General features: G+C 40.5%; 1 protein-coding gene across 1 annotated transcript in view; it reads left to right on the forward strand.

The window, feature by feature from the left end:
• The window catches only part of VCAN (versican), a 120,016-nt gene that overhangs the window by 61,762 nt on the left and 34,761 nt on the right, over positions 1-23,493 (forward strand). The window contains exons 8-10 of the mRNA XM_068979267.1: positions 10,338-15,536; positions 18,784-18,897; positions 22,478-22,591. Coding sequence (XP_068835368.1) covers positions 10,338-15,536; positions 18,784-18,897; positions 22,478-22,591 — 5,427 coding nt within the window. The remainder of the gene's footprint in view (positions 1-10,337; positions 15,537-18,783; positions 18,898-22,477; positions 22,592-23,493) is intronic.

Consider the following 23,493-nt stretch of genomic DNA (forward strand, 5'->3'; position numbering starts at 1 on the left):
TATAGCCCACCAGGCTCCTCCGTCCATGGAATTTTCCAGGCAAGAGTCCTGGAGTGGGTTGCCATCCTTCTCCCCCTGGAGAAGGATCTCCAGGGGATCTTCCTGAACTAGGTATCAAACCCGGGTCTCCCGCATTGCAGGCAGACGCTTTACCATCTGAGCCACCAGGGCTAGGGAAAGGAAAATAATGTCATCCGTAGCTTAGTTGGGAAGGCAACTTGAAATAATCAAAAAGCAAGAGGAGTATACAATAAAAGCTAGTTGCTTGCTTTAATAAAAAGAAAAATAGAGGTAATATGGGTGTGAGTTTGAGCAAACTCCAAAAGACAGTGAAAGACAAGGAAGCCTGGCTTGCTACAGTCCTTGGGGTCGCAGAGTTGGACAGAACTGAGCGACTAAACAATAACAGCAACAATGAAGTAAGTCACTATAACAGACAAAGTCTCAGAATCAGCCTCACAGGAAACTCTGGGCATTCATCCTCTTGCTGAGCAGCCATCCATGTTGCCCAGGAGGCCACAGGACAGCACCAACCAGGTGTCAGCAGCTGACAGACAGTGATGCCATTCTGTGCAGAGGTTTGAAGGAGCCTCAGGAAATCTCCCAGTGCACAAATTCTGCTCATGTTTCTTCTCAACCTTGGTTTTACATCAGAATCACCAGGGAGCCTCCATATAAAAATATCCACTCCCCCACCCCCCACTAGACAACTTGAATCTGAATTCTAGTGGTGGGACCCAGGCCTTCATATTTTTTGTTTCTTTTCTTAAATTTGCCTTCTTTTTTTAGTATTAGATGTCTGTATTTTTTAATGCATGCAGTCTTTATTCCTGGAGAATGTTGAACCCTACAGTTAAGTAAAGGCTTTCTGACCTTCAGACAGGGGTTGAAATATAGACATATACCTGGGGAAGGGGCTGCTTTAAACCTCTGCAAGTTTAAGTTTTATTTTACCAGTTTTAAGGAGGAAAAAAAAAAAGTTTAATTCAGTCTCACCTAAATGAAATGCTGGCCTTTATCACATTTTGGGAAGAGTAGCTTTTCTCACACATGTTAAATGAACCTTGGCATCTGTAAGGAAGGAAGAAAATAGAATTAACTATAACTGAAACATATGTTTTTTTAACATTTCAGAGTAATTGTAATTGAATCAAAAGTGATTGTGGAGAATGTATCTTGAATTACATGGACCTGCATGCCTCACACTGCCATACCCATATTACTTTCTCTCTATCAGCATGGAAATTAAAAGGAAATACATATGCTCATGGCTTAAGGATGACTTTGACTATACTGACAAAGTGAATATGTTCATTATATATTTCCACTTGAAAAAAATAGTGAGTATTGCCCTGAGATAAACCTATATGGATTCTATATTTGGAAAGGAAAAGAATTATAAAAAATAACATTGAGACTATGCCTGCCCACTTAGATTATCTGACTTTCATAGCCATAGAAGTCTTTAATATTTGCATAATCTGTGTTTCTTTCAGTTGTGTCTCAGAATTTGAGCTATTATTGCAGCCAAAAAACAGTTTCTTCAGGACCAGAAAAAACGCAGATATTTAAAAGAAAGTGTCAAAGTAGTAAATGTAAACGTTTCCATTCTTGATGATAAATAACTATGTAGACATTCTTTCAACTAAATTCCCAAAGAGAAGCTAAGTGGCTAGAATAAGGAGAGCCTCCAGTAATCTTGTCTGGAAAATCCCATGGACGGAGGAGCCTGGGAGGCTGCAGTCCATGGGGTCGCTAAGAGTCGGACACGACTGAGCAACTTCACTTTCACTTTTCACTTTCATACATTGGAGAAGGAAATGGCAGCCCACTCCAGTGTTCTTGCCTGGGGAATCCCGGGGACGGGGGAGCCTGGTGGGCTGCTGTCTATGGGGTCACACAGAGTCGGACACGACTGAAGCGACTTAGCAGTAGCAGCAGTAGCAGTACATGTTTAAAAGATCCTTTCACTTTACGGAACATAGAAGTTAGTAAGGAAGCTGAGACAAGTCTATAATAACCACTAGGGAATTTATAAATAAGAAACAATATGACATAAGTCCTATGGCATACCGATGAAAGACACAACCAGTTTGGGCTGAGGAGTTTTAGTGAAGACAGACGGGAGGAATGAAGACTTCAGCTGGATTGTTCATAAATGCAGGAGTGAAGCTCCAAGGAGGGTTTATGAAGCATTCCAAGGTCGGGGCAGGAGGATTCTTGTTGAATAGAAGTGTGAGTTGGGAATGAGGAGGATATTGAGATGGGGGCATAGATTTCTCTGCATCCAACTCAGAGATGCAGAGAATGAGAACAAAGAATGAGAGGGTGAGGATAACTGTGAGGACAGCGATGGAGCAGCTTGAACATGCTATTGAAGAGGTCGGGTTGGAAGAGGCAACTTTTGAAGAAGGGAGTGTTGTAATGAAAACAAAATGATGTTTGGTAAAGTTCAGTTTAGTAGCTGTAATTTGAGAGCTTAGAAGGAAGTATCGAGATAAACACACGCACATACACACACATATATATGAGGGGCATTTGTTTTACTTATGTCAAAGTGTTTTACCTACATTTTGAATCCTTGATTTTGACCAAAGTATTTTTCTGGTGTTGGGCATCTAGTCATTATCTGTCATCTATTTATCTATGAAAATTTTTGACAATCTCGGGAAACTAACATGAAAAAGATAAGAAAAGTAAGTGAAGTCACTTAATCATGTCTGACTTTTTGTGACCCCATGGACTGTAGCCTCCCAGGCTCCTCGATCCATGGGATTTTCCAGGCAAGAATACTGGAGTGGGTTGCCATTTCCTTCTCCAGGGGATCTTTCTGACCCTGGGATCGAACCTGGGTCTCCCGCATTGTAGGCAGACACTTTACCGACTGAGCTACCAGGAAAGCCCCTATTAAGAAAAGTAAGTACTGCCCAACAATTGGCTTTTGTCATTTGCTCTGCTTTCAAGGAAACATTTACAAACTGAAATAACCTGCCTTCTTTTTCATGCAGCTCTTTATCTTACTGTTCAAAAATGCTTGACGGGCCCAAAATTACTTGATTAAGCTCTCCAGGAAAGCCCTTACCCTTTAAAAATTGGAAGTTAGGGAGTCCCTTGGGCCTCTTCTATAAGCAAGAAAAGCCCACACTCAGTGGTAACTCCTTAAGCGCACTTAGAGCAGATGACTGTATCTAAACACATTCTTTCCACTTGAAAGAACAGCATTATTAGAGGATTATCTGAAGCTGGGAAAAGAGATGATTCCCATTTATCATCCCCATAACATGTCTGCCTCAAAAGTGAGGCCATCAAAAACGCTTATATTGTTTATTGCACTTTCTGGGTGTAAAATTCATGAATTGAGAAATATTGAGCTCCTTTCTCAGCAAGCAGGAGCTGTCAGTGTCCGATAGCATGCATGGGTGGTACACCAAATGAGCCTTGGCTAGCAGAGCTAACAGGGAGACACGGGTCACAGAATCCAATCTTGATCTCCCCTCTAATCTCTTACCTCTGGAGGCATTGGGTGTTGATCTAAATATCATGTGATTTTCAATTATCAAAGTAATTTAAGCATATGAAAACAAGTGACAAGATTTGGGGAAGATATTTATATCTTGATCACTAACGTCATTTATTTTTTCAACATCCTGAGTTGGCACCATTTTTAGTGTCTCAAATTTTGAAAATGTTGGGAAATTTGGAACATCTGAGAAAACCTAGTGGAAAGGCAGATTAGGTAGTCTTCCTTGCTTTACAAGGTGGCAGCTAGCATTTCATTTTAGTTAAGAATATATCAATGGTGAATGAAATTGAAGCATTTGCTTATGTCTGGATATATTAGATTCATAGGTATGTGTCAGAAAGCTTAAATATCTTAGACAACTTCAAGTTTTCTCTATTTAAATTCTATAAGTGCTTCTCAAGTACTTCAGTATGGCTGTCTATTGTATTTTTTAAATAAGGAAAAAAATCTTTTTTTTCCACACATTAAAGTGAAATCTATTTTAATAGAGAAATGTGATCCTAATATTTCTCCACTGAGTGGATTGGTATATACTTATATTTAATTAAAAGCTCTTAAATTGTAGAATTCCCTATAGAAGGCATGGACTTTAGCCAGCTGCCTCTGCATCTTAGCAACTATGTTTTGTGTCTGCTAACAGTGTGATTGTAAGACTTGTGCTATGTCTACAAAATTTTGCCATTAAGTACTTCAATATACTTGATGAGTAATTTGAGGTCAGCTAGCAATAAAGCTTTGTGTGAAATGCCATTAAAAAAATCTATTAGCATGGTATATTCAAGCTTTAAAATACATTCATAGAAACAGAGAAAAGATTATACATACGCTGTGTAGAGTTCTGCGGTTTGACTCTTGCAGTCCAAATAAAAGTTATATCACCCTTAGAATAAAATTCTAAAATAGAGTCCTCTTTTGTAAGAATTTGTTCACCTAAGAGCTGGGGTCATTAATTATTCCATGAGGTTGCACTGTTAGTACAGAATAGAGCAGATCACAATTTCATGATGAAATACTTGCTTTCACAAAAACACAGGTGTTCCCTACTCCCCTCCACCCCAAGCCGGTCACACACCCTACAAAGAAACTTTTCTGGTTTGCAATAATTATAGCTCTGGCAACTCTCATAATACGCGTGGTGGGTGAGGGTGGTGGCAAGAAAGGGGGATGAAGAAGTAACTTCAGAAACTAAATAAAGAGGAGCAAATTGGAATATGGGTGAGATGGAGGGGGCAGTGGCAGAAGTGAATTCACTTGTCTGTCCCAAGTAGATTTTGTGACTTTTTACCAAACATATTTATTTATTTGTTTGTTTGTTTTTGGCTGTGCTGGGTCTGTTGCTGCTCAGGCTTTTTCTCTAGTTGCGGTGAGTGGGGACTACTCTCTAGCTGCCGTATCTGGGCTTCTCGTTGCAGCGGCGCCTCCTGATGCAGAGCATGAGCTCCAGGGCTCACAGGCTCTGTAGTTGCGGCTTCCAGGCTCTGGAACTCAGGCTCAATAGTTGTGGTGCACGGGCTTAGTTGCGCCTCAGCACGTGGGATCTTCCTGGGTCAGGGATTGAACCCATGTCTCTGGCTTTGGCAGGTGGATTCTTTACCACTGAGCCACCAGGGAAGCCCTTCCTGACATTTTAAAAGTATGAAAACAAGTTTGCCATGCTAAGAATAAAATGTAGATTCATCTGTAGAGAATCTGTTGGCCAAAAAAACTGTCTTCAAAGCCCTGGGCAATGAATATTTTCCTCACCCTTGAACCAATATTAAGAAATCAGAAGAAACGATTTGGAACACAACTCATTTTAATAATAAATACTGATAAGTTATTAAGACTTCCCTGGTGGCTCAGATGGTAAAGTGTCTGCCTACAATGCGGGAGACCTGGGTTCAATCCCTGGGTCAGGAAGATCCTCTGAAGAATGAAATGGCAACCCACCCAGTATTCTTGCCTGGAAAATCCCATGGATAGAGGAGCCTGGTGGGCTACAATCCATGGGGTAGCAAAGAAGTCAGACACGACTGAGTGACTACTTTCACTTTTCACTGATAAGTTAATTGTGAGAAGATTCCTTTCAGAAAAGAAAACCAAATAATTTCATGTCACATGTCATATCTTTGTTTAAGAATTCTTGTCAAATGGAGCATTTTTACAGTGCTCATATTCAATGAGCACTTTTTGAAATGTATCTCCTCAATCACTGTTTATTATGATGCACGGATAGTCCTTTGGTCAGTGCCAGCTTCAAAGAACAATGAGAAGCATAAGAAGAAATTACTTGAGTATTTCTGTATTTTCTGCCATTCTGAGGCAAGGCAGATCAGGTACTTGGAAGGCAGGTGGAAAAAGGAATTCTAATTTAAATGTAATGATTGGTACATTTGCATTACGTACAATCAAAAAGTGTCCTTTGCGAAAAAGAGTTATAGGAAGGTCATTTCTCTAACCTATTGGCAAGAGGACTTGTTTCAGAGAGAAAGAGAAAGATTTGGAAGACACCCTTGGAGGCCGTAGGTTTCTGTAAAGTTGGTAAATATGAGTCTGCCATATAGTCTCATAAAGAATAGGTATTTAGTAAATTTTGTGCAATCAGTTGGTCTTGGGGATATTGCATTTTTGGGTGCCATGCATAGTTGTGGGAATTAATTTAATTTTGCATGCAAAAACCAGTACGATGCTGAGCTGTGTTGTGAACTATATGGCTGTGATTGAAGTATTGTGGTATTTATTTAGGTTAGAAAATGGAATAAATTGCATCTTACAGTTGAGTCTTTTGGCAAAATATTCTAATATGCTGGTCTAAAATGCTAAGGGAGTCCTCAGAGTTATGAGCAATGAGAAATGTCAGGGTTCCTTATCCAAGTGGAAAATGGGCTAAAAGAATATTATACTCTGTTCATTGAACTGCAATTAGAGAACATAAAGTGAATGTCAAGGAGTTTAATTAATTGAATTAAATAGACTTAATGAGTTGATAGACAATGAAATTATTATAAAAATTGTTGATTTACAATGAGTTCTTTGTTTTCTTTGCTAGGAAAACATTTTATTTTAAATTATTCTTTTCCTTTGTAAAACATGTAATTGAGCGTCAGTGTCAGTTCCTTTGACATGCTGACATTTGACAAACTGACAGGCCTCTGTGTCTTCTTTCTGCTTTTTTCCATCCCACTTGTTTTTAGAGCTACCAACATCATACCTAATGGAACCTCTATCTGTAATTATTCACTAAGAAGTTCATGGGATATGTTTATATCCGTTTTGTTTTTCTAAAAAGTAAGGAATTTATTTAGAATATCATACAAATCTATAATAACATTGAATATTTTTACCCTATTCCCAGCCTAGGAGTTTATAAATAAAGACTATCAAGCAGTTATTTCCTTATTTATCCTTGCGTTTGGCTGGAGAAGCTTGGCTGAGTAGTTAGTTTAATCTCTACTGCTTATACAAAGGTACAAAATGTGATGGGGATTTTTTTTTTTTAATATGCTTAACACACACCTATGCTTCTTATTGAAATTCTTTCTGTATTTAAGTGCAAGGTGCTGTGGAAATTTAGACTGTATATGTGATCATTTTTAATAATGAGTTCTCATGATATTTAGGGACTTCTCTGTTGGCACAGAGGTTAAAGCATCTGCCTGCAATGTGGGAGACCTGGGTTCAGTCCCTGGGTCGGGAAGAGCCCCTGGAGAAGGAAATGGCAACCCACTCCAGTATTCTTGCCTGGAGAATCGGATGGACAGAGGAGCCTTGTGGGCTACAGTCCATAGGTCGCAGAGAGTCAGACACGACTGAGCGACTTCACTTCATTTCATGATATTTATACCTAATGAAACCTAATGAAAAGGGTGATATGCTAAATGATACTATAAGCAATTTAAAATTGGCATATTTTTGAAGTTCCTGTTAAATTCTACAAAGTTTCACAGAATCGTTTATCTGAGTGCAGCTTCATGGTAGCTCAGACGGTAAAGAATTTGCCTGTAGCACAGGAGATCTGGGTTCAATGCCTGGGTCGGGAAGATCCCCTGGAGAAGGAAATGGTAACCCACTCCAGTATTCTTACCTTGAGAAGAACTCCATGGACAGAGGAGCCTTGTGGGCTGTAGTTCATGGGGTTGCAAAGAGTCAGACAGGACTGAGCAACTAAGACACTTTCACTCAACTGTATTCAAATAGTATTAACAATGAGACTACTTGATTTAGTGATTAGATAAGGTTATGGATGTGATATTTCAAAAGATTCATTTATACAGAAGGCATTTAAAGATGCATTCTCTCGTATACCTATATAAGCATAGGCATATATATTCTCTCATATTCTTTTTTCCTTAGTGAGAGGTAGCCTTCAACACAAGCTATATTAAAAGGTATTTATCATCTGAAGATGTTTTCTTTTAAAACATACACCATGAAACAGTATAAGATCACAGTAATAACTTCTATGATCTAATATTAAATGAACTTAGCCTTTTTTGAAAACAAAGGTAAGGCATTTAGTTATTTCTATGAGTTTGGCAATTAGGAGTAGCTATAACTTCTGTGGCAGAAATCATCTATATTAGTATATATTTTTAATTTTGTAATTTTTATTTTATATTGGTTTATAGTTAATTTACAATGTTGTGTTAGTTTCAGGTATACAGCAAAGTTATTCAGCTCTACATATACATATGTAAATTCTCTTTCAAATTCTTTCCCCATTTAGATTATTACAGGATATTGAGCACAGTGCCCTGTGCTATACAGTAGGTCCTTGTTGGCCATCTGTTTTATTTATTTTTTAGTTGTTTTTTTTAATTGGGGGATAATTGGTTTACAGTATTGTATTGATTTCTGCCATACATCAACATGAATCAGCCATAGGTAATACATATATTCCCTCCCTCTTGAACCTCCCTCTAATCTCCCACCCTATCCCACCCCTCTAGGTGGGGTTTTATATTTTTGTAATATGCCAGAGTTATGTACTGATCACATTTCTGTTTAGGGTAGCAGTACTTTTTGTCCATTTGAACACCTATCCCACTTTGTTTACATGTTTGAAGTGCTGAATGTATTCAGTGGAGATAAAAGTGTGTGTGGAGATAAAAGTAGTGTGTGAATGTTAAATAGGATGGACATTTGTAGAGAAGAGTGGCCTACTCTGACACAAACAGTAGTGATATTTTATGGTGACAATACAGTGAAGATGGGATACAGAGAAACAAGTTTTCTTTTTTGTTTTTATCAGAGTGAAAGGGACTAATGTAAATACAGTATATCTTCTAGTTCCATAAAAGTTTTTTTTTTTTATTAGCAAACCGTAGTTAGAAACAGAAGGAGCTCTGTAGAGTTTTTATTGGATGTTCATACACTTCTGTATTTATGCTGATGCAGAGAATACAATGGCAGAGTCAGACATGACTGAAGCAGCTGAGCACACACGCATGCAAAGAATACAAACAATATTGCTACCGTCTCAATAGAGTGTTTTTCTTTTTTGCCATGAAGAAATGTTAGGTGTTGATCCTTTCACGGGTGAAGGAGAGTGGCTTCTGACAAGAGAAGCCATTTCCCTGCCAATAGGGGGCAGGAGTGATTCCGTCGCTGTAATTATTATTCCTCCTGTAAGTTCTCAGGTTCAACCTAAGCATGTGTGGCATGGATCAGGGCTAGGCTGAAAGCTGTATCTGCAACAGTGTTCCCGGGACCAGAGGGCGAGACACCGGGCAACCCTCCAAGCTTCTCTGTGTCTCTTGGGGTCAGAACACCCACAGGTACCTCTTTTCGTGCTGCCGTAACTCTGAAACTAGCACATCTGCAGTGCAGGACCCTCTCCAAGGACACTGAATTCCACTCCGATGCAAATGAGTGTGCAGAATGTCCCCCTCCTGGTGTCCGGATGAGGAGCTTTGCTGGTGGATTTCTGGAGAGAGGAAAGGCAGATGGGCTTAGTGGCTGGTACCCTGTGGCAATCTACAATCTAGGAAATGTTCCGAGATAGGTGTTATTTCAGGTATGCTAGTTCTAATGTTTAGAAGTGACTCCTGAACTTCTTTTGGAGAAAAGGTTAATGAAAAGAATGACAATTGCCCCAGTCCAGATCACCTCTCATTACAGATAAAGCTGTAAAGGTGTGGAGGGCTCTTCTTTCCTGGTGCTTTCTGTGAGACAGCCCTGCATGGAGACCCACAGCCCCTCCTCCCCAGGGCTTCCTGCCCTTGCGCATGGAATGTGGCTGCAGTCCATTATACAGCTAAGTCTTGTCTTACTGTTGCACTGGGTCAGAATTCTCATCACACTGTGAAAGGGCTATAAAGAAACCTCTCTTTGACTTTTCTAAAAACAGTCTTCTCTAGGGTAAATTATGACAAGAGGCCAGAAGAAATCGCTTCTCATTTCCCTGTTCAATAGAGGGCATCTTCGCATTCACCGACATGAATGACAACAATCAGTTACTTTTTCTGTATGATCTGGTGAAGGGATTTTAACTTGAAAATTTTTTTTCCAGTTTGCACAGAGATGAACTCCTCCATTTCATGATTATACTGTGTGTACCTGGTGCCTTGTTTCAAGGATGTGGTTTTGTTAAACATGTTGAAGAGCTTTTGTGACCTGTTGCTACAGTTGGATTTATTTTTCCCGTTGTTAATATCAAACAGCAAATGCGAAGACTGAGAACCATGTGTAGAAGGGTGATTGCTCTTACTGTGAGCAGATTTGAATCCTTCTTTTTGTGTGAGAGTGTGATCAGCCAGCCTTGCTATCGATTTCTTCTATCGTGCACTGCCAAATCTTCTATTTAAGTATTGTGAAAACTCTTTGTTTTTTTCAGGTCGAATGAGTGATTTGAGTGTAATTGGTCATCCAATAGATTCAGAATCTAAAGAAGATGAGCCTTGTAGTGAAGAAACAGATCCAGAGCACGATCTAATCGCTGAAATTTTACCTGAGTTACTTGGTATGTTGCACAGTGAAGAGGATGAAGAAGATGAGGAGTGTGCCAATGCCACTGATGTCACGACCACCCCATCCGTGCAGTACATAAACGGGAAGCATGTAGTTACCACGGTTCCCAAGGACCCAGAAGCAGCAGAAGCTAGGCGTGGCCAGTTTGAAAGTGTTGCACCTTCTCAAAATTTTTCAGACAGCAGTGAAAGTGATAGTCATCAGTTTATAATCACCCATGCTGGATTGTCCACTGCCATGCAACCTAATGAATCTAAAGAAACGACGGAGTCCCTTGAAATTACGTGGAGACCCGAGATTTACCCCGAAACCGCAGAGCCTTTCTCAAGTGGTGAGCCTGATATTTTCCCCACAGCCTCAATCCATGAGGGAGAAGCCACTGAGGGGCCAGACTCAGTCACAGAGAAAAGTCCTGAACTTGATCATCGGGCGCATGAACATACTGAATCAGTACCTCTGTTTCCGGAAGAGTCTTCAGGAGATGCTGCCATTGACCAAGAATCTCAAAAAATCATCTTTTCAGGGGCTACCGAAGGAACATTTGGTGAAGAGGCAGAAGAAAGTTCTACCACACATACTCCAAATATAGTTGCAAGTTCTGTATCAGCACATGTCTCAGAGGACGCATCATTTATCTTAACAGGGACTCCACAGTCTGATGAGCCATTGTCCACAGTAGAAAGCTGGGTGGAAATAACCCCTAGACACACTGTCGAGTTCTCAGGAAGTCCTTCAATTCCAATTCCGGAAGGCTCTGGGGAAGCAGAAGAAGACAAAGATAAAATATTTGCCATGATAACTGATTTATCACAGAGAAATACTACAGACTCCCTCGTTACTTTAGACACCAGCAAGGTCATGATCACGGAGAGCCTTTGGGATGTGCCTGCAACCACTGTATATTCAATTTCTGAACAGGTTTCTGCAGCAGTGCCTACCAAATTTGTAAGGGAGACAGACACTTATGAGTGGGTTTTCAGTCCACCTCTGGAGGAAACAACAAGGAAAGATGAGAAGGGAACTACAGGTACAGCTTCTACAGCTGAGGTACATTCCCCTACCCAGCGATCAGATCAGTTTGTCTCTCCCTCTGAATTAGAAAGCTCAAGTGACACTCCGCCTGATGATTCAACAGCTGCTCCTAGAAAGAGTTTCCTGTCCCCGATGACAGCCACACAGTCTGAAAGGGAAACGACAAGTTCTACTGTTGTCTTTACAGAAACAGAAGTTTTAGACAATCTGGCAGCACAGACCACAGATCCCAGCCTTAGCAGTCAACCCGGGGTTCTGGAAGGGTCACCTACTGTCCCAGGGAGCCCCGTGTCTCTCTTAATGGAGCAAGGGTCCGGAGAAGCTGCTGTTGACCCAGAAACCACCACTGTTTCTTCACCTGCATTAAATTTAGAGCCTGAACTTCTAGCTGAAGAGGAAGCAGCTGGCACTTGGTCTCCACATGTGGAAACTGTATTCCCTTTTGAGCCAACCGAACAAGTCTTGAGTACTGCAGTGGACAGGGAGGTTGCTGAAATTATAAGCCAAACATCCAAGGAAAACTTGGTTTCAGAGACCTCAGGAGAGCCAACTCACAGGGCAGAAATAAAGGGCTTTTCTACAGATTTTCCTTTGGAAGAAGATTTCAGTGGTGACTTCAGAGAATACTCGACAGTATCTTATCCCATAACAAAAGAAGAAATAGTGATGATGGAAGGTTCAGGGGATGCAGCATTTAAGGACACCCAGATGTCACCATCTGTAGCACCTACCTCAGACCTCAGTAACCACACTGCTGACTCGGAAGAACCTGGCAGCACCTTGGTCAGCACCTCAGCCTTCCCTTGGGAAGAATTCACAGCCTCTGCCGAGGGCTCGGGTGAGCAATTGCTCTCAGTAAGCAGCTCTGTTGACCAAGTGTTTCCCAGTGCCGCGGGAAAAGCCTCTGGAACAGATTCCCCGTTTATTGACCAACGATTGGGAGAAGGTGCTATCAATGAAACTGATCAAAGATCCACCATTTTGCCAACAGCAGAAGCTGAGAGTACTAAAGCTTCAACGAAAGAGGAGGAGGTGAAAGAGAATCACACAGTTTCAGTGGACTTTCCCCCAACTGTGGAGCCAGACGAATTATGGCCTAGACAAGAAGTCAACCCTGTAAGGCAAGGAAATGGAAGTGAAATAGTGTCAGAGGAAAAGACTCAAGAACAAGAATCTTTTGAACCCCTTCAAAGCTCTGTTGCACCAGAACAAACAACTTTTGATTCACAGACATTTCCTGAACCTGGACTCCGAACCACAGGTTATTTCGCACTAACAACAAAGAAAACTTACAGTACTGATGAGAAAATGGAGGAGGAAGTCATTTCCTTAGCTGACGTGTCCACTCCAACTCTAGATTCAAAGGGCTTGGCATTGTACACGACTCTCCCTGAAGTTACTGAAAAATCCCATTTTTTCTTAGCTACTGCCTCAGTGACTGAATCAGTACCAGCTGAAAGTGTAATTGCAGGTTCAACCATCAAAGAGGAAGAAAGCATAAAACCCTTTCCCAAAGTTACGAGCCCGATAATTAAAGAGTCAGATACAGATCTTTTATTCTCTGGACTGGGATCTGGGGAAGAAGTTTTGCCTACTATAGGATCAGTGAATTTTACTGAAATAGAACAAGTCCTTAGTACATTATATCCCCCGACTTCTCAAGTACAAAGTTTAGAAGCCAGCATCTTAAATGATACAAGTGGAGACTATGAGGGAATGGAAAATGTAGCAAATGAAAATGAAGTGAGACCACTCGTTTCCAAAACAGACAGCGTTTTTGAAGATGGTGAGACAGCATCCAGCACAACGTCCCCAGAAATTTTAAGTGACGCCAGAACAGAAGGGCCGTTTACGGCACCTCTCACTTTTTCCACAGGCCCCGGACATCCTCAAAATCAGACACACGGTAGGGCAGAAGAAATCCAGCCCAGTAGACCACAGCCTCTGACTGATCAAGTCTCTAGCGAGAATTCTTTGACAGCAGAAACTAAAGAAACAGCAACCTCTTCCACTGATTTTCTGGCTAGAACTTATGATCTTGAAATGGCCAAAGGATTTGTTACATCAACACCAAAACCATCTGACCTGTTTTATGAACATTCTGGAGAAGGTTCTGGGGAATTGGATGCAGTTGATGCAGAAGTCCACGCTTCTGGAATGACTCAGGCAACTAGGCAAGGAAGCACCACATTTGTTTCTGACAGACCCCTGGAAAAACATCCCAAGGTTCCAAGTGTTGAAGCTGTTACTGTTGATGGATTCCCGACAGTTTCAATGGTGCTGCCGCTCCATCCTGAGCAGAATGAAGGCTCTCCTGGGGCAGCCAGCACACTGGCAAGCACAGCATCATATGAGAGGGCCACAGAAGGTGCCGCAGATAGTTTGCAAGACCATTTCAGGGGATTCAAGGATTCCACGTTGAAACCCGACAGAAGAAAAGCCACTGAAAGTATTATTATAGATCTGGACAAAGACGACAAGGATTTAATATTGACAATGACAGAGAGTACCATCCTTGAAATTCTACCTGAGCTCACATCAGATAAAAATACTATCATAGATATTGATCACACTAAACCAATATATGAAGACATCCTTGGAATGCAGACAGACTTGGATCCAGAAGCACCCTCGGGGCCACCTGAAAGTAGTGAAGAGAGCGCTCAAGTTCAAGAGAAGTACGAGGTAGCTGTTAACCTGTCTTCAACCGAGGAAAACTTTGAGGCTTCTGGTGATATTCTGCTGGTTAATTACACTCAGGCAACACCTGAATCGAAGGCTCCTGAAGACAGAAATCCATTAGATCACACAGGCTTTATCTTCACAACTGGGATCCCCATCCTTAGCTCAGAGACAGAATTAGATGTTTTGCTTCCCACAGCCACATCTCTGCCCATTCCTAGTAAGTCTGCCACAGTTAATCCAGAGTCAAAAACTGAAGACAAAACCCTGGAGGACATCTTTGAATCAAGCACTTTGTCTGATGGCCAAGCTATTGCAGACCAAAGTGAAGTCATATCAACGTTGGGCTATTTGGAAAGGACACAGAATGAGGATGAAGAAAAGAAATATGTAAGTCCTTCTTTCCAACCAGAGTTCTCCTCTGGGGCTGAGGAGGCACTGGTAGATCCTACCCCCTATGTAAGTATTGGTACTGCCTACCTTTCGGCTCAGAGTTTAACAGAGGCACCTGATGTGATGGAAGGAGCCCGTCTGCCGGATTCCATTGGCACATCCACGATTTCAGCTTTTGCAGAGCTGCTCTCTCAGACACCATCATCTCCTCCACTCAGTGTCCACTTAGGCAGTGGAGACTCTGAGCACTCAGAGGACCCCCAGCCAAGTGCTCTGCCAAGTACAGATGCCAGCACACCCCCAGTACCCTCAGGAGAACTTGCAAACATTGAAGCGACTTTCAAACCCTCGAGTGAAGAAGACTTTCACATAACTGAACCTCCATCCTTATCTCTTGACACAGAGCCTTCAGAAGATGAAAATAAACCTAAACCATTAGAACCCACGGAGGCTTCTGCCACAGAACTAATTGCTCAAGAAGAAATTGAGATTTTTCAAAATTCTCACAGCACAACCAGTGTCCAGGTTTCTGGGGAAACAGTCAAGGTGTTTCCCAGTATTGAGACTGTTGTCACAGCTGCAAGTGAAAGGAAGCTAGAAGGTGCTACACTGGGGCCACATTCTACTTCTGCTTCCGTGATGCATGGGGCCGAGGCAGTTGTGGTGCCTCAGCCCAGCCCACAGACTTCTGAGCAGCCCACCATCCCTTCTCCTCTGGAAATAAACCCTGAAACACAGGCAGCTTTGATCAGAGGGGAGGATTCCACAGTAGCGGCCCCCAAACAGCAAGTACCGACGAGGATGCTTGATTCTAATAAGCAGGCAACACTAAGCACCACAGAGTTAAATACTGAGCTTGCAACACCATCATTTCCCCCTCTGGAAACTTCTAATGAAACCAGTTTCCTGATTGGCATTAATGAAGAGTCAGTGGAAGGCACAGCAATCTATTTACCAGGTAAGGACACACGTTGATAAATCTGTTTCCAAACGTGGAAACAGTCCCTTGGTCCTAACATATTTATGTATATAATTTTGTTGTACTGTGAAAGGGGTGAAGGTTCTTTGTATTGTTCATGTACAGCAGAATAGGCCATGGTATTGATTCCCTAATGAGATGCAAAGAAAGTAAGTATAGACTGGGGGCTTCCAAGAGATACTTTGTATTTTTCTGGGTTTCAGAAACATGTTATTTCTTTTCTTTTTTTTTCAGTTGCAACATGCAAAACCTGAAATTGTTAATGGTATAAAAATTCAATTTGACTTTACCCACAACTTAAGTATGACTTTGTCTTAGGTCCCATAGTTATGCATGTTAGCTTTAGGAACGGGAAAAGCATATTATTTAAAAAAAACAAACCTCTAATGAATGGGTGCTATTATGGCAATATTAAACTCTTTCAGGCCGTTTACAAATGAGACTAGTAAATAACTCTAGTAAATACTGAACATGGTTCACACAATATCGGTTATAAGTTCATACCTTTGTGTAAGTTCCTTGCTTTAGATAGGTAGTTTACCTAATGCTTCTAACACAGTGCCTAGCCACAGCAAGTATTCATTCGGTATATATTCAAACTCTGCCTGTTGAGAGAAGATTTCTAGTGTTTTGCTGAGTAGACAGGAAGCATGAATTTGATACTGGTTCATATAGACTATGCCATTTGAGCTTCACAGAGAGGCCACAATGCGTACACTATTATCTCCATTTAAAAGGGTAGGGTGCGGAGGTTCAGAGAGGCTCTGTAATTGGCCCAGGGTTGTAGCCACACATATCATGGTAAAGTGGTATTTGAACCCAGATGGGCCTCACTCCAGAGTAGGTGGTTTCTTCCACTGGTCTTTGGTGGTTTTCTGTTAATATAATATAAAAATGCATAATATTTAATTACATGTAAAGCAGAGATCTTGGAATATTTACTCTGTAGAATTTATTTTCCTTTTAGTCTAGTTGATAATGTTAAGAAGTTAAGTTTAATGGTGTTTCCCAAGAACAGTGGGAATAATAATGTTAGTGGAATCCATAAGTAGCTATCACCACCTAGTTGCTACCTAGAAAAAGAAAAAAAGAAACCAAAAAATAGTACTTCTAGGACTGTGTTGATCAAAAATATGTTTTATTTTAATGAGTATGTTTTTACAGCATGGCTATACTTAAGAGTTATTCTTCTGAGCGTTGCAACCTTATCTTTTGTGCTACCAGTGCTTCAGTTTTGTTGTGCTTCAGATAGAGTGAAATAGTCATAAAGTGTAACTTTTATAAATGATGAAGTATTTTGTGAATACATCTGATCAAAGGTGGCTGATGGATTTTTTTTTTTTTTTTTTTGGTCACTCTTTATTGAATCTGTAAATGATAACCTAGTAATCTGGCCAATATTTATTCTTTTGTAATTTAGTTGACATATACTTCAGGTTAGAGGAAATATGATAGAGAAATCACTGATAATAACTATATCTATGGAGAGAGTTGGATCTGACAAGTGAGAAATGTGTACCAGTCTTCCAATTCGTAATGTTTACCTAGAAGCAGAGCTTGCGTCTTTGCAAAACAAAGTGGCACTTTAGGTGAACTCAGTAAACAACAGCTCCTATTGGATTGCCTGGTCTATTTGCTGCAGTTTCAGCTTTCCGAGATGACTACACACTGCTTAGGGAAGAATAAAATGAGTGAAACCAAAACTGTTCTCATCTAAACTACTTTCAGCTCCCAGCCCCCTCCCTCGCCAAGCCCTTGTCCTATACTCCTGCATGATGTCCCGTGTCCGTGGTGGGAGTAACGGTGTACTTCACATTTCTGTGGCACGTCACACTTTACCAACCACTTTCACTTTAGTGTCATTTTGGTTTTGCACGGAGAGCAGCACGTAGAAGTGTTGTTGACCGTAGCCTTGTCATCTAAGCAGCATGTTCTCAAAAGCAGAAGGCAGAAGTAGGGAGATCTTTAGAACTATAGGGAGAGTCTTAGCACAATTGGGGTCACTTTTGAAGAAACAGTTGCAAGCATCTGAATTAACCTAATTATCAGGAACCCACGCGTGCACATGTGCCCCTATCAAGTCTTTCTAGTAGTCCAGAATTTCCTTAACACTCAGAAAGTGTGAGTTTGACTTTTCTGGGTGGGAAAGGCTGTTATTTTCTATAGCCATACCTGTTTCTCACGTTTCATAAGTGGATATCTTCTTTTCTTCATGTGCAATTATTTCAGACTTTCAGGTCTTAAAATTTTTGAAACTATGGTTTTTATTCTATATATAGACTATTTATTTCAGTTCTTTTGTAAAAAATGGTTAGCTGTCATTTGGATTCTTAAACATTGAAGCAAGCACTTCTGGAAAAGTGTTCAAATAATATATAAGCTATTAATATAAATATAATTACCCATGGGATATTACAGAATAATAGATGTGCCTCAGTTAGTCTAAAAGTACTTGGATTTAGAAAATATGTATTAAACTGTTTTCTCCTCATACATTTGTACCTCTGGCCTTTATATTGATCACCTAGGAGTGTCAATTTTGTGTTTTTAATAAGAAAATTGTAGTAAAAGTTTGGGGTTTCACTTAAAGTGAGGTTTTTGTATTGGGGTTTGTTTTTACACAGTAGAGTTTAATCCATGTGTTGCTTTTCTTCAAGTATAGTTTAAAGGAGTACAATTGGAACGTGTTTTTGGAAAAAGCATATTAATGTAGCAGAAGAGACTTCAGTGCACACTTTCGAAGAAAAAGTTTCTGAGCATTAAGTGGTAAAAGGCAATAATAATTTAAATGATGGTAACAAGCCAATGCTAAAAAGAATGCATGTTCTGTGTATCCAGCCATTTCACATGAACTAACCTCGTTTAAAAGAATACATTTTCCATTCACTGTGCACATATGTGTAATCATTTTGACTAAAATCAATTGCCATTATCATGCCAACTAAATCTGCAGTAGAATATATTAATTAGTTGCCAGATACCATACAAAATACTGTTTAAAAATAATGATGATTGATTGGATCCCAGAAATGAATAGATGCAATTTGTAATAATTAGTTATAATGCCAAGAAACACTCCAGAGAGTAAAGTTAATCTTAATTTTTATGTGTAGTGCTGTGGTAAAGCCTTATGTTATGGTAGCAAAAAAATGGCATTATTATGCTAAAATATGTTGAAACTGAGAGATGAGCCTAATTGCTCTTCTTACTTTCCTGAACCTGGTAGGACCTGATCGTTGCAAAACAAACCCTTGCCTCAATGGGGGCACCTGTTATGCTACTGAAACTTCTTACGTGTGCACCTGCGTGCCAGGATACAGTGGTGATCGGTGTGAACTTGGTAAGATGTTCTTCCCTGAAAGACCATAGTGCTTTTCCAGAAGACGTATTGAGGGAGAGTTTATGTTGCTTGAATCCATCAGAGGATTTCAGAGAAGCCCATTGTAGATGAATGGCGTGTTAGATGAAATTAAAATCAGAGTAATTTAAGTACTCTGTGGGAAACAGGGATAGATGCTTATTGAATTTTCTTGATATCACCAGGACTCAAGGAAGATTACTGAGGTCAGTTGTATTTATGTGTGGTTTTCACACTCAGGCTTTACAAATGTAAAGTTTGATATATAGTATTTGCTTACATACTGACAAAAAATTTTGAATCTGTCTCCAAATCTGCATATCAATAAATTATCAATTTAAAGCTCTATTTTAAAAAATGGATTTCCCACGTGGCGCTAGTGGTAAAGAACCTGCTTGCCAATGCAGGAGACCTAAGAGACGCAGATTTGATCCCTGGGTCGGGAAGATCCCCTGGAGAAGGAAATGGTGACCCACTCCAGCATCCTTGCCTGGGTAATGCCACAGAGGAGCCTGGTGGGCTACAGTCCATGGGATCACAAAGAGTCAGATATGACTTAGTGACTAAACAACAATTTAAAAAATAGGGAGTTTTTATGTTTTGAGATGACTTGCTGCTCTGGCGTGTCATGGCAGCTCTGGCGTGCTGCTCTGGCTGTGCCCAGAGACCAGCCTAGTCCATCTCTCCCTCGAGGAGCTGTGACATTGTTGTCTTCCTCCTCTCTTTTAGATTCCAAAGAACGTCTTTGTCTCTTTAGTAAATCAGTCCCGTTTACTTCCATTCTTATTTGGGGTTCCTTCTCCTGAATAAAAATTTAAAGAGGACTCCAGTTTTGATTTGGCTAAATATAGACCTTGACCCTCGGAGAAGGCAATGGCACCCCACTCCAGTACTCTTGCCTGGAAAATCCCGTGGACGGAGGAGCCTGGTAGGCTGCAGTCCACGGGGTCGTGAAGAGTCGGACACGACTGAGCGACTTCAATTTCACTTTTCACTTTCATGCATTGGAGAAGGAAATGGCAACTCACTCCAGTATTCTTGCCTGGAGAGTCCCAGGGACGGGGGAGCCAGTGGGCTGCCATCTATGGGATCGCACAGAGTAGGACACGACTGAAGCGACTCAGCGTTAGCAGCAGACTTTGACCCTAAGAAGTAAAATGATGGGAGCTACTCATTGGGTGCTCCTTTTAGCAGCACCATAGTGGTTTTCTCATAATGACTGAATAAAGATTACACTTTAGATTACACAGAAATGTTGAGATAAAACCCCCAGCATTCATGTTAAAAAAAGTGCTTATCTTTAAAAAAAAAAAAGCAAAAGTCAACAGAGCTAGTAACTTCTATTTGTGTGCTAACCAGTGAAGACAGAGATCACAATAGATAACATTTAAGAAATAATTATGTCTTAAATATCAAATTTACATATTTTATGTGTGTTTAGCTCCTAAATCCTGTCTGTCTCTTTGCAATCCCCTAGACTGTAGCCTGCCAGGCTCTTCTGTCCAAGAAATTCTCCAGGCAGAAATACTGGAGTGGGTTACCATTTCCTTCTCCAGGGCATCGTCCTGACCCAGGGATCAAGATAGGTTTCCTGCATTGGCAAGCAGGTTCTTTACCACTGAGCCACCTGGGAAGCCCTCAGATTTATGTGTGTAGTATAAAAGTATATATGTGACCCCCATTTTTTTTCACATTACAATCAATTGAAAATAATTTAATGAGTTAATATATGTGAAACTGTTTGATCAATGACTGGTTCTTAGCAAACAATATAAAACCATCATTATGATATTAATATAATATCATTTCTACTAAGGTCATTTCTTTAGGTAAGAATAGAGAATATACCTCCTAGAAATTTAATTTGTTTTTTATATTCATTTTTGGGCTTCCCTTGTGGCTCAGTGGTAAAGAATCTTCCTGCTGTATGGGAGACATAGGAGATGGGGGTTCGATCCCTGGGTTGAGAAGATCCTCTGGAGGAGGGGATGGCAACCCACTCCAGTATTCTTGCCTGGAGAACCCTCACTGACAGAGGAGCCTGGCAGGCTACAGTCCAGGGGGTCGCAAAGAGGTGGACATGACCAAAGTGACCAAACACACATATATTCATTTTTAATACTTAATATAAACATTAACTAAATTTTTAGTGTAACTGCAAAATGCTATGGAATAAAGGCATTAATTTCATCACAAGAGATCATAGATGTCTGTTGAAAGTTTGCATTCAATATAGACACTGAAATTAGGGAGGATTTTCATAGGTGGGAGAGGAAGACTCGACACAGCAAACAAAAGCAGGATGCATCTGGGGGACCGCGAGTATTCTGGGTGCCTACTTAGTGGGCTGTGAGAGAGAAACACCAGGAAACAGCAGTGGAAAGCTAGTTGGATCTAGGTCTAAGGTCTAAGACTGTAGTGTACATGAGAATCACCTGGAGGGCTTGGTAAAACACAGTTTGTTGTTCCCATCCTCCAAATATCAGAGTCAGTAAGTCTTGGATGGGCCTGGGAGCATGCGTTTCTGATATTCTCAGGTGATACGGATACTGCTGGTCCAGCGACCACATTTTGACAGCTGCTACCCTGGATAATCCGGGTCTTTGGAATGTTTAGATGCCAATGAGGGAGAATGGCGGAGAAGGCAACGACACCCCACTCCAGTGCTCTTGCCTGGAAAATCCCATGGACGGAGGAGCCTGGTAGGCTGCAGTCCATGGGGTCGCTAAGAGTCAGACACGACTGAGCGACTTCACTTTCACTTTTCACTTTCCTGCACTGGAGAAGGAAATGGCAACCCACTCCAGTGTTCTTGCCTGGAGAATCCCAGGGACGGGGCAGCCTGGTGGGCTGCCATCTATGGGGTCGCACAGAGTCGGACACAACTGAAGTGAGTTAGCAGTAGCGGTATCAGAGGGAGAATGGATATGTGTATATGGCTGAGTCCCTTTGCTGTGTGCCTGAAACTATCACAGCATTGTTAATTGGCTGTACTACAATATAAAATTAAAAATTTTGTACAAATTGAAAAATAAATTTAAACATTTAAAAAGATTAAAATAAAAAAAAACAGTGAATAAAATTACTTTGATGGTGACTAAAGATGACAATCAGCTAAATGAAGGATATATTGGAAAGGGAAGGGTCTGGAGGCTATGAAGCCAGTGAAATATTTTCAGTGTTTCACAAGTGAGGTGGTCAGAGCATGAGCCAGAATTGGGGGTGGGAAGGCTAGGGGGATTCTTTATTGGTTTTAAGGCTCATGGGACTCATCTAACATCAGTGGAGATAATGACCTTACTCTGAATACACTTGACATTTTCTTAGGGTTGCCAGATTTAACAAATAAAAATATTAGGTCAGTGACACTAAAATTTCAGATTTAAAAAAGAAGAGTTTTTAGTACAAGTTTGCCCTAAATAAAGGATGTGACATACTAAAAGTTCTTTTTTTTCAATCTGGAATTCAAATTTAAGTGGCTATCCTGTATTTTACCTGGCAATCTTATGAAATAGGATCTCTTGACCTTTTACTGAAAGTACTTTTGTGGCTTTTATTATAGATTTTGATGAATGTCATTCTAATCCTTGTCGCAATGGAGCCACATGTATTGACGGCTTTAATACCTTCAGGTGTCTCTGCCTCCCGAGCTATGTTGGTGCACTTTGTGAGCAAGGTAAGAGCTTTTGCAACATTTGCATGAACAGTATTGATACTTCATTTCAACTGTTAATTCTAGACAGCCCTTTGCCATAATTATTTGGATTTTGTTGTTATTATTGTTGTTGTTAGCAATTTTGACCATACTGTATATTCTTTTCTGCAGAGGAAATTATCAGATTGCCAAAATACATTAGGTTTCCTAATGAGTTTTTAGCTCACAACATTTGAACAATAATGTTCATTTGATCATTGTTGTTTTGCTGATAGAATGGAATTGCAGACAGGCATGCTGAGCTGATTTTAAGGACATCCATCCACCTAAAGGGACACTATGGTACATATTCTTCCTGGGGACAGACTAGGCATGGACCTTAATCACGTATGTGACTTGTACCAAGGATATTGAATTCAGTGTTAATTGCCTTTATTTTCTCCTATCAGCATTTGAGATTCAATGGTCTTATTGTTCATAGTTGATCATCTCTGGAGAATGAGTTAATGCAGTTGTGTGAATACATTCACCTTGACTTGGCAAATACTACAGAAAAGATATTATGAACCAGGTTTCTTTCCTACTGAAGAAAAATCTATTTTCTCTGAATGAAAGGCCTAAATTCATGATGGCTTGAATCAAGTGATCCCTGTAATTTGCATTTTATGGCCAACCTGAGAGTGTATTTTGGGTGGTTAATGGTAACATTTCTGAGCCCATCAATCAGAAACAGATCGCATACTCAGCACACTCGGTTTTGGAACATCGATTTCCTCTCCTTAAAGTCATACAGTGGTTTGGCTTTAATAAAAGTGCTTAATGCCAAACTTCCATTCCACCAGACAAAATGAAAATGAGTGTCTAATAACTCAGACACATTGGTCTGGCCCCACATTCCGCTTTGCAGCATGAATCTGAATGTC

This window comes from Capricornis sumatraensis, chromosome 9 (genome assembly GCF_032405125.1).
Source record: "Capricornis sumatraensis isolate serow.1 chromosome 9, serow.2, whole genome shotgun sequence".
NCBI classification, from domain to species: domain Eukaryota; kingdom Metazoa; phylum Chordata; class Mammalia; order Artiodactyla; family Bovidae; genus Capricornis; species Capricornis sumatraensis.